The following is an 18,656-nucleotide window of genomic DNA, read 5'->3' as shown; positions in this document are numbered from 1 at the left end:
GTACCAGCTACACAAGTCAGTGTATATTGTACCCTTGAAGTCTCTGAGGGATTTCTCTATGACTCAAAGCCTGATACAGACGGTGGATGGGGTGATGCTCCACAAGCACACCAACAGTCCCCGGGACTTCTGTATGATTACTATGAATATAAATTATGGAAGGCTGGTTGCCGGACATCTACTATGATGGTGCCAATGGCAACACAAGTTACACCTCCTAGAATTGAGGCTGATATGTGCCCACAGGGGACAGTACTGCATGCTTCAATGTGTACTTTTACAGCCATGCAGATAGTAGTGTTGTGAAAACAACTCTGGTACACAGTCAATTGATGCAGACGACTCTATGAAATACAAGAACTACAACTATGGAAACGCTAGCTGCAAAGCTAGCTGCAAAGTGTATGACCACTACATCAGCGCAAACTCAAACTGCACAAGCAGTTGTCCAGAATACCACCACTACGACTACACAAACACAAACTACACGGAAAGGGAAAGTGTACACCGCCTCACAACCAAGAATGGTGGAACTTATGGATGACTATGATTCAGATTCCTCCACAGCCAGCTCAGATTCTTTGGAAGATCCTACTGATCTGCCAGTCTTTATATATATTTCTCCAAGGCGTACCTGTTGCTAATCCCATGTGTGACAGCTTTCGTGAGAGTTTGTGAGCAGCTGCCTGGATAGTGACAGGGATGGGGGAGAAAATGGTGGCGGCAGCCAGCTGGCAGGGAGGGAAACCACCAGCCGGTGAGGGAAACCACTGGCAGGCGGGGAAGGAAAGCACCAGTCAGCAAGGGAAAGCAGACTAGGAAGGGGAGAACAGACTGGAGCTGAAGGTGGGGGGAGAGAACGGACTGGGGCTGAAGGGGGAGAATAAAGATGGTGAGGAGAGACAGCGAGAACTAGGGGCGCAGATACTTTGCGCCGGATCAGCTAGTTAAGATTATTCCAGTAACAAATATATCACCTAATGAGGAGATGCATTCATACACAGACTCATGAAATGGAAACAGTTCTAGGTTTAGAGCTGAAGAAACTGACTTAGGACCTGGATGATCCTGTATATAACTTTTAAAATACTGCATCAACAACTCAGCCAGTTTTCTTGCCTATGGTCCTAGTGATTTCCAAGGTGGCAAAGTCAGCATGGGAAGTACTTCAAACTTCTAACCTCAAAGTGGCTGGAAAACCTGTACAGGATCCAAGAAGAGGACAAAGGCTATCTCATGAAGCATCCAACACCCAACTCGCTAGTAATCGACTGTGCTTCTTCGTCAAAGACAGATAGAAGACAGATAATACCAGGTGATAAGGAAGGACACAAACTGGATGTTATGGGATGAAAGATGTATTCCACTACATGCCTTTCTCTAAAGATAGCTAACTACACAACATGCTTTGCCAAGTACTTGCACTCTCTTTGGGACGCCCTTTTTAAGGAACAGATAGATCTTTCATCAGAATAGTTTTTGGAAAAATTCAATGACATCCATGCAAAGGTTACCTTGTTGACTAGACAGCAATTGAGTAATGCTAAGCATTTGGCGGAGATCAAATCGTGATCACTTGCTATTGCTATAATTTTGCGGATACATGCTTGGTTTTGCTCAGCAACGTTGCAGCAATATGAAGAAAAGGATTGAAAACCCGCCATTTGATGGTAAGGGTTTGTTTTGTGAGACCACTGATTCAACAATGGAGACATTTAAAAAAATATATCAAAATATATGGCAAAGACATTCACAGTGCTATCACAGTCATATTCAACATCCAAAGACAACCCATACAACAGGAGCCAGGGAACTTCCAGACAAAGTTAGAGGAAGGAATATCGGAAGCCATACCAGCACTTCAATAGGAGACCATACAACCAGAAAGCCAAGACCATATGCACAAAGGCTATGGAAACAAACAAGCAGCACCTTTGATTGCAATGTCAGTCCACCAACAAACCTTGTCTCTGCAGTGATTCCATCCAGACCACAAGATCATTCGATCTTAGCCGCTTCAACCATCAAGCTGGCAAGTCATGCCCTCACATTGTGCTACATAAAATTGGATTACTGGCTACTTCACATAGTTCAAATGGGATATGTGATTGAGTTCAAGACTCTGCCACCATTCAACTGCGTAAAGTATACACCAGTGACTCCAGAGTTGGAGGAAGAGGTCAAGGCACTCTTGGACAAGGAGGCAGTTTCACCAGTTTGGTGGATGGATCAATGGAAAAGCTTCTACTCCTGCTATTTCCAGATACCCACGTGGGACAGAGGAATACGGCCGATAATGGATTTGCAGTAGTTAAATCTTCACATAGATGTGTGCAAACTTCGCATTATAACGTTGCAAGGTATCCTTCCTCTCCTTGATGGGGAGGAATGGCTTGCAACGTTGGATCTGAAAGATGTGTACAGTATTTGCATATCGGGATCCAGGGCAGTTACAGGAAGTACCTCAAATTCACACAAGGGTGCAAGGTGTACCAATGCAATGTGCTCCTGTTTGGACTAGCAACTAACAACAGCACCGCGAGTATTTACCAAGTGTGTGGTGGTGATAGTGGCTTATCTGTGTTCACAAGGAGTGATGTTATTCCCATACTTACATGACTGGCTTCTGGTGGGAAGAAAAAAACACCAGTTAGCCTTGCATATCTCAATGGTACTCTACCTTCTCGAAGATCTGGGCATCCATGTCAACTGGGGCAAGTCACATCTGGAGCCTGCCAAGCAGATAAATTACATAGGAGCAGTGTCGATGTGGAAGTGCAGAAGGCATTCCTGCCCAGAGAGATGATAGAGATTTTCACAAACCATCCTGTACAAAGTGTAAAGGAAGTCCATATGCTACTTGGACTCATGACATCATACACCGCCAGTACAATGTGCGAAACAGAGATTCAGAAGGCTGCAGCTCTGGTCTCTGTTAACATTTTGGCCAAATGTGGACAATGCCCATATGCAGTTGACAATGCCTTATCCAGTTCTGATCTCTCGCAGTGGTGGGCAATCTGTTATCAGGAATAGCTTTCCAGGTGCCACAGGCATCAGCGTGGGTCACGGCAGATGTGTCTCTGTGAGGCTGGGGGCCACATTGTGGAGAACTACAGGCACAAGGGCTGTGGTCTCCACAATAGCATCAACTACACATAAGTTATTTCCATGGCTTGAAGTCGTTTCAGCTGTCTTTGATGGGCAAGGTGGACCAAATACAACTGGACAATACTACCGCTATAACATACATACATCGCCAGGGTGGAACGGTGTCTCATTTGCTGTACCAGCTGAGCCTGCAGATATGGAACTGGAGCATAGCTCAACAGATACCCTTGCTGGCAATACATGTGCAGACAACACGCTTGCAGATCTCCTGAGCAGAACTCAGTTCCACCAGAAGCACCATGAGTGGGAGCTTAATCAGACATACCTCAAAACACTTGTTCAGAATGTGGGGAATTCCGGATTTGGATCTCTTTGTGACATCAAATAACAAAACATGCAGAAGGTATTGCTCAAGCGTGGGCATTGGTCACAACTTGAGGGGAGATGTTTTCCAATTCAACTGGAGTTGGGGGTTTCTTTAAATATTTCTGCCTTACCCAGTGCTGAACAGAGTTGTGGCGAAACTGCTGCAGGAATCTGTAAGATGTATCTTGATTGCTTCATGGTGGCCAAAGCAACCATGGTTTCCATAGGCACTCAGACTGTCCAGAGGCTACCATAGATGGCTTCCTCAGCACAGATCTGCTGGTACAAGACAGGGGAAAGGTACTACACACTTGGATTTGAAGACACTGAATCTCACAGCCTGGAAGATTAGTTTCTGAATGAGACACTTTTGAATAACAGAAAGAAGTCAACTAGAAGGAATTATGAGTGCAAGTGGAGAAGATTTAGTGTTTATGTTTGGAAACATGACTTTAAACCGGAAGCAGCTACTATCAGACAAGTATTATTGTATCTCACAGATCTGAAAAAACAGGGCTTGGCAAATGTCTTTATCAAAGCATATCTTGCTGCGATATCGGCTTGGCACGCTGGATGGGATGGGAAGACAGTTTTCTCCCACCTAGAGGCAAAGCGCTTTACAAAGGGGATAAATAACTTCTATCCCTGTGTGCAAACCATTCGAGCAGTGGAGCTTGTCTCTGGTGTTGGCAGCATTGATGAACCAATGTCGAAGGCACAATCAAAGCAGGTCACCTTGAAGACGGCCTTTCTCTTGGTAATCATTACAGCACGTAGGGTGAGTGAACTCAGTGCTTTGCGTATTGATATGCCGTACACAAAATTACACCAGGACAAGGTGTAATCTTGTTTAGAAACCCAGAAATGGCCTTGGATGGGTCTCTACCTTCTTAGGATGTTCACAGGATGATACTATATTCTCTACAGATGACGAAGCCCTACAGAAAAATGAAATGTTTGTTTGTGGAGTACAAAGGCGAAAAGAAAGGCTTCCAACTCAAGGCAGAGACTATCACACTGGATAGTGGAGTTAATCTGCCTTGCGTACAAGTACCAGAAGGTGGATCCTCCTAAGCCCATCAGGGCTCATTCAACCAAAGCATATGCAGCATCAGCTGCGCACCTGGATGGCATTAATCTGAAGGACATTTGCATGCCGGCTACATGGTCATCAGAACATACCTTTGTAAAGCACTGTGCTTTAGATCTTCACTCTGCAGTGCAGGCCAGCTTTGGGAGGAGTGTGCTGAAGAGGGGCTTACCTTAGCAAACTATGCCCACTGCCAGACTGACAGCTCATTAGTCACCCACTCTTATGAGTGCAACGGATAACGATCCAGATAAACAGGTTGCTTACCTGTAGCAGGTGATCTGGAAGTGATCTGTTGCATTCATAAGACCCTCCTGCCAGCCCCGCTGCAGTATGCAAATGTACAGTATTATGTTTTTAAAAGGTGGGGGGACCCAAAGACTTACCTTGTGAAGTGATAAATGATGGAAATAGATGGTCTTCCAGGAACTAAGGAGAGAAGCGCCTAACCACCAAAACCACCCCTTGCACACCATGTGCAAGGGGTGGAGCTGGGTGCATAGAGGAGCTAACTAATTCTACCTGAATGGTCCTGCACAGGCACAGAACCCATGCTTATGAAGGCAACTGATCACTTCCAGATTACCTTTTACAGGTAAGCAACTTGTAAGCAACATTAAAACATCAATAAAAACACATTATTGAACACACAAGTCTGACACACCTTCAAAGTTAAAAACAAAAAGTGGGAAAACCCCTAAAATATTTCAAAATTAATATTGTAAACATTTTGACATCAAACAGGTAAGCAAGATCATTATTTTTTGAAGCTTTGATTTATTATTATTTATTATTTTTACATTTATATCCCGCTCTTCCTCCAAGGAGCCCAAAGCGGTGTAGTACATACTTGAGTTTCTCTTTCACAACAACCCTGTGAAGTAGGTCAGGCTGAGAGAGAAGTGACTGGCCCAGAGTCACCCAGCTAGTTTCATGGCTGAATGGGGATTTGAACTCGAGTCTCCCCGGTCCTAGTCCAGCACTCTAACCACTACACCAAGCTGGCATGCTTGATTATGCATGGGCCAGTGATGAAATCAATTGTTATTTATATGCTTAAAGTAAAGCACTAATGAGGATTCACAGGATTATGTATTTTCTAGTTGATAAACTTTACACACATGATGTTATCATAAAGCAACCTAAATAAATGCATCCTGCCTTAAGTAACCAGAACTGCTATACTCTTGTATTCCAGTTGCTATTAAAGTAACAATCTATTAAACTACTGTATCATTCATATGTGTGTATGTATATGTGTGTGTGTACACACACACAAACAGTTTGCAGTCATTATGTCAATGCTGACATTTTGTTCTAAGCAAACCCATTGACAACTAGCTTCCAAAAGTGAATGTACACAGTAAAATATGAGTGATCTTTACGTATGTTGGTTTCCGCTTCCATGTATGTAAAATATCAAGTGAAGTGATTCTGTGATGTCATGAAATGTTATAAACTGAAGAAAAACTTTTAAAACTACTGTTGACCTGTTAGGTTTTGTGACTGAATGCTGGGCAGTTCTAATGGGGTTTTCTTTTCTCTCTCATTTGTTCCAGTTAACAGTGTATGCAGTGCTCCAGGGAATCTAGAAGAGTGCCACCTGAGAAAGCTAGGCTTCACCTTACAGCGCAGTGAGACTGGTTGTTTCTTCCAATACAACTATCATAGGCTTCAGGGCTTAAGACTGCTATTACTCTCGCCTCCTTGCTTTGGCACAAAAAGCACGCTGAGGGTGTCTTATTGTGGGTTTGCCTTAAGGTAGATTAGATTAATTATTACTATGTAATGCAAGTAAAAACAAATAAAGCTTAGCTAGATATAAGGTTAAAATGCTGCCTTTTGGGATTTTAAAAAAAATGCTTGTCAATCATAATGGAATGCAGTGAGCTTTTCTCATATCAATGAGAACAAATGGACTGTTTACCCTGTGGGATGGGTATTTATATCAGAATGAACACACAGACTTGAGTAGAGAAAGAAGGTATCTCAAACTGAGAAGGACTGAATTTTCTTTGAAGACTCAAAGTTGTGCAGAAGAAAAGAGCAAAATTTGCTTGAAAACAAAGCTGTATATCATCACTTGAAGTTCAGTGCCTTTTCTGCATTGTTGTTAATGCTAATAATTCATCAAAAGACAGTCCAAATGTGTTAAATATTTTGCATTTTGCTTTACAAAATACTGATTCTGCATATTTGTAAAGGGGGAGAAATGAGAGTAATTACATATCATCTATGCATTGTTGCCAAGCCATACAGAATGTTACTTCTTAGAGGCATTAGAAACTAACAGTTAAAAGTTTTGAAGCCTATTTTGGTACATCATTTTTCTATAATTTGTATAACTTATTGCATTAACAGTTTGAAGTGCAAATTACAGTACGTGTGTGCGTAACACACACACACACACACACACACACACACACACACACTGTATGCACTGTTTGAAATACAAATTATTGTTAGAACACTTTTAATGGGTGTTGCCCTTTTAGTGCCTTAATCTGAAAATTGTTTTACTGCCATGTCAATAACTATAGAAATCTGAAATACTTAAGTGTGTCAGTGGTTTTATTGATCAAAACATTATAGAAACTAGTTCCCAGAGCAAAATTTTGAATTAAACCACCTGTTACCAAGAGAGATTTTTAATTTGAATACAAAAGGTAGTAAATGCTTCTACCATGAAAACAAAACACCTATGACACTTTAAAATTCTGGATAGTACAGGAATTGAAGTGTGCATACATTCTACCATAATTGCTTGCTTTGTAGCAGGTATATTGTTGTGGCATGAATAGTATGGTTTATTTTATTTTTTAACCAAATACCTCTTCAATAATTTATGATGGCTTTGCAGATGTGTATTAATAAGAAGCACTGGAAAACTGATTCGTCTTCAGGACGATTTGCATGTTTCAAGTGGTGTTGAAAGCCACACTAATAGATATGTAACAAAACATATCTGTTATTAATACTATGACTCATGCTCGTTTAATACGAAATAAAACTAATTTATGGAAGAACTATTTTGAAAATGACTGTGGTATTTTTCTCCAGAATAAAGTAGACTTCCTAGAAAGTTTTGAAATAATGCTTTAAAAACAGATAAACTGTCAACATATATAAATCTGATACAAACTTGATCATATTTTTAATTGTTTTTATACTGTCATGCTACATTTCAGAACAGGGTAAAGTGTAATACAATTCTCATAGGATTTTGAAGAATTTATTAATATGTGAATTGTTCAGTCCCATTTTACTAAATACGTGATTTTCACTGAAAGAAAATCATGCCCGGTACACAGCTCTTAAAAGAGAATCTTTACATGTTTTTCTTAATTTATAATTAAAGGATGATTAATATTAAAAAATATGCCACGTTTATGCTGCACTCATATGCAAGTCAGTGATACTGCTTTATTCTATATAGAAGCAACATTGACTCTAACCAGAGGGTTAGACAGGGAGGGACAGAGAGGGTCGATAGTGAATAGTGAATAGTGAATAATAAGTTAGGAGCAGTTAAATTAAAGCAGAAGAGCCCATAAGGAAGGCTGGAATTTTTCAGGATTGTTTTGTTACAGTGGGCCTTCAGGGTAGATTTGAAAAAGGGGGAAACGGTGTGACACAGAGAGGAAAAGACTATTGTAGGAATGGTGAAAAGCATGGCAAAGGGGGGGGGGGAAAGAGCAGAAAATGGAAGGCATTGACAAAGAGGGAAAGCAGATGAGCTTGCGACAGCCAGGGAGTGAGAAGTGGTAAAAGGGACAACAAACAAGGATAGGGAGGGCACATCTGGAGTATTTTTAGAGTGTTACAGGGAGTCAGTACAGGGATTGAGGGAGGCTGATAAAGTTATAGTGGAAAGAGAAATAACTTTAAGGACAGGAAAACAGAGGTGGCCAAAAAGTGGAAGGGTAATGTTTTTGGTGGTCCCCGCCCTTATTCAAAAGATTTGGGAGGGGGGTTAATTGTATTTTCTTCATTTAAGTTGTGCCATTGTACACTGCTTTCGTGAAGATCAACAGAAAGTAAATGTTTGTTTGCAAATGGGTGTAAGCATTAACTACAACATTCTTGCCCAAGATGCAAACATTTGATGATGTGAGAGGAGAGGGATGTTAGAAACAAACTCATAACCACATGCAAGCCCCAGTAGCATCAGAAATGGTATAGAATTTGGTGGGATGGGGTGAGGGGTATGGATGCAGAACAATACTGGCCCTTACTGAAAGCCATATGGCTTACTACATCATAAGCTTTTAACTGCTAAATTCTGGAGAATTATGCCTAACCCCTAAATTTAGGATGCCCAATTCATTTCATCTCCAGGGCCTATCCTGAGATGTTCAGGAACACATTCCTCTGGTGGGTTTGTTCACCTGTAGAAATCTGATTCCTGCCTAGTTCTGAATTTGGTGTCAGGCCTTTCCTCCATGCAATATAAATATGTTGTGCATTGAATGCTCCAGTTTAAGTTATGCATTGTTTTAGGATCTGCTCTGTATTTCCAGTATTGTTAGTTTTCACCTTGTTGGTTTGTTCTCTGGTGTTCCTCAACCCATGTATGTATATACCTTATCTTATCAGTTTACGTCATTCATCATTTGGAGAAGCTGTTGCCTGTAAAACATTGTGCTGCAATAAACCAATGAGTCTTAAAGTGCCACAGAAGTTTTTCTTGCTGCTTTAGAGTGCCATGGCTGTTCTTCTGAAGTGTGTTTTCAGCAGCCAGTAGAATAAATCTTTGCAACACTCCATGTTTCGCTATTAGAACCAGTATGGACTTGAACACACACACACACACTCTCACACACACTCCCCCCCCCCGCCCCACTTGCAAACTACTTTCCTCAGTAAAGCAATACATCTCTCAAAGGATTTGCTTGGGTAGTGTTTAGAACATCTGACATTGGAATATCCTCCTGGTCTGCTCTTGCTCATTCCTAGAAGGAGATATTTAAGTGCACAGTAAGGCATTACATTGTGTAGGGAGTGCTTCATCTTCTGTTGGTGTGAATATGTGTGGAATAGAAACACAACATAGTGTTTACCATCACCAATTCATGATGGTAAACACTGCAACCAGATTGTATGTGCAGGAGTACCTAGATGGTTCAGGAGAGAAGTAAAACTATTCTACCATATGAAGTTCTGAACATTCTATTCATGAAATCCATACTATCAGTCCAATTCACCTGCAAGTTGACAAAGCATCTTGGTAACCGGTACCACCATCTCACCAAAATGTAATAATTCAATGAGCAGGAATCCAAATGCAGCAGTTTGAAAATTGTGTCTGAAGAATTGCACATTTTTGTAGCATACCTTTGATTTACTCCTCCACTTCCATCCCTTTAAATGTGTTCAGAAATTCTGGTCAATGGTGGAATGTGCTCTTTGCTGATTTTGAAAAGAATCTAGTCAGTATTTCTAGATTTATTAGCCTTTGAAGTGCCTGCTATAAAAGGCTAATCCACTAAGGGCATACAACAAAACACATGGTAGAAGTGTGTTTTGACAAATGTATGGAAGACTGTTTGCCCACAAAACCAAATGAAGTGAAGGCAGTCTGAGCTGAACATTATATTGGCCAAAAAAATCAAAACCATATATCCAGTCTGCCTGAAAAGTGGTACTGAGCAACTAGTTTGACCATTAACTCCAACACTTCAACTGTGATGCAAATCCATTGAGAAATAATTGAGATACAGCAGTTTGAATACTGACCCTGAAAAGGCTGGGAATTCCCCCTCCCCTTTAATTTAGTGTTTGTGTACAATAATGATGCATTACATTTGCACTTGTATTATATTTAGTATTATATATATTTTTTTTAAAAAAACCTTTTGCTTTAACATTGAAGTTAAGATGTTTGCAGTTCTCTTACAGTGGAGGAGAGGAGCAAGATACAGGTTTCCCCTCCCACTTGTTCCTGAAATAGGACCAATCAGAATTAATCTTTAGCATCCATATATGGGGGAGGAGCTCCCCCTTTCCCCTAGTTCAGGCCCTATCTCACTCCTATGGGTAGGGTGGCCATAGTGCTCTGCTTGTATCCTTGAGCAGTGCACTGAAGAGTCTCCCCTTCCCCACCCCCACACTCTTACATTTTGTAGTGAGAAGGGTGACACAGTGCCAATAGCTTCTCAAGCAGTTTGGTATTTTTAAAGCTATGTGTGGGGCAGCTGCACCTATGAGAGTAAGCGGGAAAAGGCAGGAGGAAAGAAGAAGCCTCCCTTTCAGATGAGTTGATCCCTACCATGTGGTGTGTACTGCACAAGATGGCAGTGGACACAGAATTGCCAGTGAGAAAGGCAGAGCCTAAGGAGCAGCATATACTTGGGCCTCCTGAACAAGGGGGATCTCAAGTGGTTGTCTCCACTTTGAGATACAAGAACAATATATGGCATATACAAAACTGCATTGATGAACTTTCTAAATAATGCCACTGAGGAAGACTGAACAGCTGAAATGCATCTGGCGTCGTTATAAGAACTATTGGATACATACATGTCTTCAGAGCAGCTATTGTTTGCATATGGATTTTGTCCCATTATAAAACGTCATTGGAAATACCTCCCAGCATTCATTGGTATTTTTTAATGGAAGCTTTACACAAGCCAGCATGGTGTAGAGGTTAGAGTGCTGAACTTGGACTGGGGAGACCTGAGTTCAAATCCCCATTCAGCCATGATACTTGTTGCATGACTCTGGGACAGTCACTTCTCTCTCAGCCTAACCTACTTCACAAGGTTGTTGTGAGGAGAAACTTAATTATGTACACTGCTCTGGGCTCCTTGGAGGAAGAGCAGAATATAAATGTTTAAAAAATTGCATAGATTGGGGCACACCCAAAAATATAATCCTTGGCCTTAAGAGACGTTATGTATTTATATATGGTTTTTATGTATGTTTTTAATGTGTGAACATTTAATAGAATTTTTAGTAGCTGGGATCAGTATTTTGATATCAATGAAGTGATATTTTTAACATATTTGATTAAACTGAGATGATATCTTATGATCAAAGCTATTTATGTATTTAAATTGAAAGTTTTTACTTGGGGTTCAAGCTCCACAAAGCCAGGAAATTGAAACCTAAATTGGATGCCTTAATAGATATGCCACATGATCAGTAATGATGTGCAATGTCACAAATTGTGCTCGCTTGTGCTCTCCATTCATCCACACCTTTCCTTGGTCTTTGAGGCCCAAATCAAGATGGGGAGGTTGGGATTGCCTGGCAAAGATGCCCTGTGTTGTCCTGGTCCCGTGCGGCATTATGAAATACTAGTATTTTCAAGCCCGTTAAAATAACGGGCGCTAGTTGGGTTACGTTTTTCCCCTTTCCTCCACCCAGCTGGGGCCACCGCCTCCTCTGGCCCCACACTCTTTCCTCTCTTCTCCTCCCTCCCACCCCAATCTCTTGCCCTCCCTCCCCTTCCTCTCACCCTCCTGTCCCAGTCCCTCTTGCCCCTTTCCCCTGCCCCACTCCCTCTTGCCCTTCCCCCTCGCCCACTCCCTCTTGCTCCTCCCCTCGCCCACTCCCTCTTGCCCCTCCCCTGACCCACTCCCTGTTGCCCCACTCCCTCTTGCCCCTCCCCCACTCCCTTTTGTTCAATAACAGAAGAAGGGGTTTTTCTTTTTTGAGTGGATTCTTGGTTTTTCGCAGCGGGATTTTTCTCCTGGAGGGGGGTGGGGGCTTATAATTGGGCCTGTGGGGGGGGGGAATTGTGAATTCCGCGGTGTATTTTCTCCCGCCGCTTTTGCTGTTTCTGGGCTAGTTGCGCCTGGGCTGGACTCGCCCCCTCTCCCGTTTGAATGTGTGTGGGGGGGTTTTTTGTTTTTGTTTTTGTTTTGGCTTTGTTGGCTTTCGGGCAGCTGGGGGTTTGTGTGTAGTGCTTAATGTTAACTTTGTGGGGGGGGGCGGGTGGTGGTGTAGTGCTTAATGTTAACTCTGTGTGTGTGTGTGTATGTGTGTAATCCCCACCTTTCCCCGGTCTACGGCTGGTCCCGCCGCTTCCGCCTCTGCCTTCGCCGGTTTTTTGATTTTGTTTGTTTGCTTTTTGCTGTCTCTGCCTTCCTCTGGATTCCGCAGCTTCAGGCTAGTTCCACTTCTGTTGCTTCTGCCCTTCTCGGCTCCCGCCTTTCTTTTTGTTCATCATGTTCGTCATGGTGGTCTCTTCTCCCCGCTCTTATCTCCTTGCCGCTTTTGGTTTCTCACTCCCGCGAGCCCGTCTTTTAAATTTTTTTCCCCTGGTCTTTTTTGTTGGTTCCCCGCTGCTCTCTCGGTTCCCGCGCTGCTGCCACAGCCCTCCTGGTTCCCCCGCTGCCGCCTCAGCCCTCTGGTTCCCCCACAGATGTCTCTGTCCTCCCGGTCCCGCTGTTTTCGTCTAACATGGCCGCCCATGTCTGGGCGGCCGTATCTTTCATGCACGTTCTGGGCATGCGCTTTGCGCATGCCCAGAACGGCCATGAAAGACACGGGCCGCCAAAGGACACAGGTGCACACCTTACCACTTTATTATAGAGGATCTGTAAAAAGACCCACAGTTCTCCAAACCAACTCGGCCTGGAAAGCAATAATGATGATCCCCACCACATCTAGCACCCACCTTCTATGCTGCCCTTGATCCTAGATAGGGCCAGGGTGGTGGTGTTGGGTGGGTTGGGGTTTTTTTGTTTTTGTTTTTGATACAGAGTAGGGGAGGGAGTCTACTAGTGGGCCTTTTCCCAAAGGGCTGAGATGATAGGTGCAGGCTCAGTTCTGACTTACACAGTAGCTTGCCAAGCAGTCACTAGAGCTGCAAAGCTCACGGAACCTACTGATCACAGCGCCACATCTTGGTTTTCCTTATCTCTGATCATTCAAGAGGAAGGCAGGGGACACTGTTGGCCACAACCAGCTTTGTACCTCCCCCCATCAGTTTCTGGGAGCTCTGGAAGAAGTGGAGGATGTAGCAGAGATCCATCCAGTCCTCTTTCTATCTTTCTCATCTCACCAAAGGGTGAGTAACTTTGTGTGGTGGGAGCCATAAAAACTGGGTTGAGAGAAGAAAAAGTGGCTTGCCTTTCTTTCTCGCTTGCCTTTCTGCTTGCTTACCAGAGCTATAGTGTCCAATGTGTGAGTAGATGCAATATCTGACTATGAAATCGGGCAGTGGAATTGGACATTCTCTGGTCCCAAGTGCTTTGGAGACAAGAGATTAAAAACGATGTGCTATGGACCTCTAAGAAGGAATAAGACTCAACTTGTGCACCAACCCTTCTACAGCTCTTACCAGTTCTTCGACGTGGTCTCTGTGCTTTACACGAATGGGCTTTGCGCCTGCGCAGAGACCTCTTCAGAGTTTCTCCAAGCTCAAAAACTCTCCAGGCGGCAGCTCTTCCCCCTCTGTGATATGTGCATGTCCCTTTGATCCCCTGTTCAGTCTTTCTTAGTCCATCTACAGAGTAATTTCTCTCAGTGCTCCAAGCTCCTGCAAAACTGAAAGTACTGTTAATCTCTCTCCTTGCTTTTGTTCTTTCTAATCTTGTTTATTTTTGTTCCTTCTTTCTTTACATTAGTGTTTTGCTTTTCTTTTACACTCCCTTCTCCCCCACTCCCTCCTTCCCTTCAGGCAAGGAACTGTTTGTTTGAAATTCCTTTTCTGCTTATGGCCAGCAAGGTTTCTTTTAAACTTTGTGTCCTTTACTGCCTAGGCAAGGCACACAACATTCAGGCTTGCTCCTTTTGTCCAGCTTTTTCGAAACACACCCACAAGAACAGAGCTTTGTGCCTTAGAGCTTGGCTGTGTGATCAAGCCCTCAAATCATCCTAATCTGCATCCGTGCCCGCAACAATGCAATCTGCCTCTGAGGAGACAGATATTACTTCGGGCTCACAGCCCATGGTAGTTTTGCCTACAGAGCCTGTGGCTCAAAATATCCCGCCTCTGGGATTGAATGGCTCAGTACCTACTGTAACCACCAGTTTGCAGCCCTTGAGTTTCACGGGCATTCTTCTTACCCTAAAAAAAGAAGAAGAAAAAGTCACGCCCTACAGGCAATTCTCAACTGTCTAAGGCTACTGCACAACCACAAAAACGTAGGCTTGCCACAGCTGTGGCTACTTCTGTTTCTGTTCCAAAGAAAAAGCAAAGGACAGAACGCTCAGATCCTCCCCTTGAATCCAAGTGCCTTGAATCCGATACCTTTGCGCTTCTTCTCTCGAATCCAACAGGAGAACAGCCTGAGCTTGAATCCGAGCACCCTGTTGAACTGGAGGAAGATGCCCCCCTCGAATTCGAGGATGAAGCAGGCTATGAATCCGAAGGTCAATATTACCCCTTAGAAGCTGAGGAGGAAGAAATTCCTTATGATCCAGAAGATAGCCTCAACCTTGAGGAATCCAAATTTGATCAACCTTATGAGGGGGTTACACCTGCTGAATTCAAGGAGTTCCATCTGAACTGGAAGAACTACGCCCTTTATATAATGCAGCTGCGGGCTGCCCTAGACTTTTCTCTACCTAGTCTTTTACTCAACAACCTAAATACATACAGCCATACTATGAGGAATGGGGAAACCACCCATCCTATAGACAACAACAGCATCTTGGGCATTACACTTCACTCTATGCAGATAAATATCTTAGGCATTGCTTCCACCCCCAGCTGGATCAGTGGGACCCTACAAGATCCTATAGAGACCACTCTCCTATAAAAGAGCCTACCAGACCACTGACTCGTCCCACCAGACCTCCTCCTTCCAGGCCTACCCTTCCACCTCGCCAGCCCACAGAACTGCCTCGGGTTCGTTCCAAACCTCCCCCTTCAAAACCTATACCTTGGGAACAAGATATCACTGAACAACCTTTGGAGACTCAGCCAGTGGAAATTCCCCCTTGAGATGGAAATGAACAACCCACACAGGGAGGATCACTCAATAGATTCTGAACCGGCTTCTCCTGGCTCTTCACCAATAGATACCTTCACAGACCCTAAGCCTGGATCACCTTCTGAGGACTACAGGCAATATGCAGATTACCTTTCTCAAATGGTCTCATCCCTGGGCATCGCCCTAACTCAACAAAACAAGTCAGACCCAGATCCATTTTTTGGCCTTATTGAGCCAGATACCAGGGCTCTTTGCCCATGAATTGCTGCCCTTTTAGAAATTGTCAAGTCAAACTGGAAGAAACCTACATATCTCCCCCAACCTACTAAGCATGTGGAAACCTTTTATAGCATTCACACTGAAGATCTGGAACAAGGAAAATTCCTACATCATCACCCTACCCCGAACTCAGTGGTAGTCGTCCTCACTCTTTAAATCCAGACTCAGTTCATCCTCTATCCCTCCTGACAGAGAAGGGAAGAAATTGGACAACTTTGGCAGACACCGCTACTCCATGTCAGCACTCCACCTTAAGGTGGCCAACTATCAGGCTTATAATGCCAAATACAACCATTTCCTCTGGGAACACGTTGCCCCCTTTTTCGATCATCTCCCATAGGATTTAAAAAAACCCTGCTAAAGTCTTCGTTCGGGAAGCTGCACAGTTAGTCAAACAGGAGTTATATTCTGTTAGGAATTCTGCTGAGTGTGATTCTTAAGTCATGGCAACATGCGTTCTTCAGGCCTGGCCCATGATGCTCATGTCTGTATAGAACAGGGATTCTCAACGTGTGGAGATGTAATTGGAATTCAACTCCCATAATTCCCAACCAAAGGCCACTGAGGCTGGGGATTATGGGAGTTGAAGTCCAATAACATCTGGGGACCCACACATTGAGAAACCCTGGTATAGAAGACCTACCATTCGATGGCACAGCACCTTTAAGAGAAAAGACTGGTGAAACTCTACAAAACGTCCAAAAGCTGCACAGTACGGCCCACACCATGAGCTATCAGGCCTCTACGCCAAGACAATATAGGCCAGTCAGGTGGAACCGTAATCAACCCACACATACCACAACGCAACCTTCTCAAAGTAACCAAACATTTTCCTCCAATCATTACCCATCCTACAACAAACACACTCAGTTTCCTCAACATTCTCAACCCATCAGACCAAAACCTTCTGCCTCCTTCTCCAAGGAGCAATGACTCTCATCTCCATCACAGGTGGGAAACACGATTGTCACCCTTTCTCCAGGCCTGGGAAGGCATTTCGTCAGATTGGTGGGTCCTCACAATTATAAGAATTGGAATTTTCTAATTATAGGAACTGGAATGTTCTACTATTCCCCCTTACAACCTTCCTGTCACTACCAGGGCTACCCCCTCTCTTGTAACAGAGGTAGCCTCACTACTCAACAAACAGGTCATAGAACTAGTCCTCAATCCCACCTCACAGGGTTCTACTCCCAGTATTTCACAGTTCCCAAACCAAATGGAAGACTCCGTCCTATCCTGGATCTTCACAACCACAACCACTCTATCACCTACAGACGGTTCCGTATGGTCACCATTCCCACCATTTAATCCCTCCTGCAGAGAAACACGTGGTTTTATTTTATTTATTTATTTATTTATTTTATTTTTATTTATTCGATTTTTATTCCGCCCTTCCGAAATGGCTCGGGGCGGTTTACAATTAAAAACAGAAACCATTAAAACCAATAACAATTAAAACAGAAATATAAATATGAACACCAATTTAAAAACATCTTAAACAAACTATCAGAACAATTAAAACTAATTAAAAACCCTGAAAGGCCAGGCCAAACAGATGGGTTTTAAGGGCTCTCTTGAATGTCAGTAAGGAATTAAGATTGCGAATTTCTGCTAGGAGTGCATTCCACAGCCCGGGAGCCGCTACAGAGAAGGCCCGTCTCTGAGTCGCCACCAAATGAACCGGTGGTAACTGGAGATGGACCTCCTCAGATGACCTTAACGTGTGGTGGGGTTCATGTAAAAGAAGGCGCTCTCTAAGATATCTTGGACCCAAGCCGTTCAGGGCTTTAAAGGTAATAACCAGCACTTTGTATTTTCCCCAGAAACATATCGGCAGTTCCCTGACATGGTTTTGTCTCTTTCACACGAGGGGAGGGGGCGAGCTCCGAGACTGTGGTGGTGGGGTTTGTGTCTCTAGATCTCAGAGATGCCTATTACCATGTCACTATCTGGCCTCAACATCGCCAATTTCTCTGCTTCTCCATAGGAGACAACACATACCAATTCAAGGCTCTACCCTTCGGGCTTGCCTCCACCCCGAGGGTCTTCACAAAATGTATGGCCTCGGTCGTGGTGTCCCTTCAACAATAGGGGATTCAACTCCCATTCCTCGACGACTGGCTGCTGGTTGCGTGGACACCAAAAGAGGCCTTGGAACAACTGGACACAACCATCTAGCTCCTCAATACTTTGGGTCTCCAAATAAATTACAAAAAACCCAAACTTCAATCAACTTGCTGCATAGTTTTCCTGGGTCTCTTGTTTCATTCCGTCCGGGCCCAAGTGTTCCTTCTAGACCGCAGAATCCAGGCTATCCATCATCTCGTCCACAGAGTCACTTCCGCCTCCTGCCACCGCGCCAGAAGTGTTCAACAACTGTTGGGTTACGTGGCATCTACAACTCACGTCCTACCACACACCCATCTACACTCCCGAGTCCTTCAAAACTGGTTCCGATGCAACTTCCACCCGCATCTGGACTCACAGGCCTGTTGGCTTGCCCTTCTGGACTCTGCAAGGCGTTTCATCCTCTGGAGGGCTTGTCTCCCCAACCTGACCATTGCGGCACCCTTCCACCTACCAACACCACACCATACTCTCACCACAGATGCCTCAGAGGCTGGGTGTGGAGCACATCTAGATGGCCTTCATCTACAGGGCACTTGTTCCACAGCAGAGCAGATGTACCACATAAATTTCCTAAAGTTGTTGGCTATCTTCAAGGCACTCAGAGGATTCCTGCCTTGTATAATAGACTTTGTGGTGACCATCCAGACCGACAACACCACAGCCAAAGTCTACATCAACCGCCAGGGAGAAACTTTCTCCACAGCACTTTTACACCTGGCAATGGAAATCTGGCATTGGTGTATCCGATACAAGATCACCCCTATAGCCATTCACATCAGGGTAGCTGCAAC

At 43.7% G+C, this 18,656-nt stretch overlaps 1 protein-coding gene across 1 annotated transcript in view; it reads left to right on the top strand.

Annotated features, from left to right (window-relative positions):
- ROCK1 (Rho associated coiled-coil containing protein kinase 1) overlaps positions 1-9,239 on the top strand; it is a 272,534-nt gene extending 263,295 nt beyond the window's left edge. The window contains exon 33 of the mRNA XM_053242579.1: positions 6,127-9,239. Coding sequence (XP_053098554.1) covers positions 6,127-6,130 — 4 coding nt within the window. The 3' untranslated portion in view covers positions 6,131-9,239. The remainder of the gene's footprint in view (positions 1-6,126) is intronic.
- Positions 9,240-18,656: the final 9,417 nt, after the last annotated feature.

Source organism: Hemicordylus capensis, chromosome 4 (assembly GCF_027244095.1).
Source record: "Hemicordylus capensis ecotype Gifberg chromosome 4, rHemCap1.1.pri, whole genome shotgun sequence".
In the NCBI taxonomy this organism is placed as follows: Eukaryota; Metazoa; Chordata; class Lepidosauria; order Squamata; family Cordylidae; genus Hemicordylus; species Hemicordylus capensis.
Note: the sequence above shows the minus strand (reverse complement) of the source record. Positions and strands in the feature narration are given on the sequence as shown.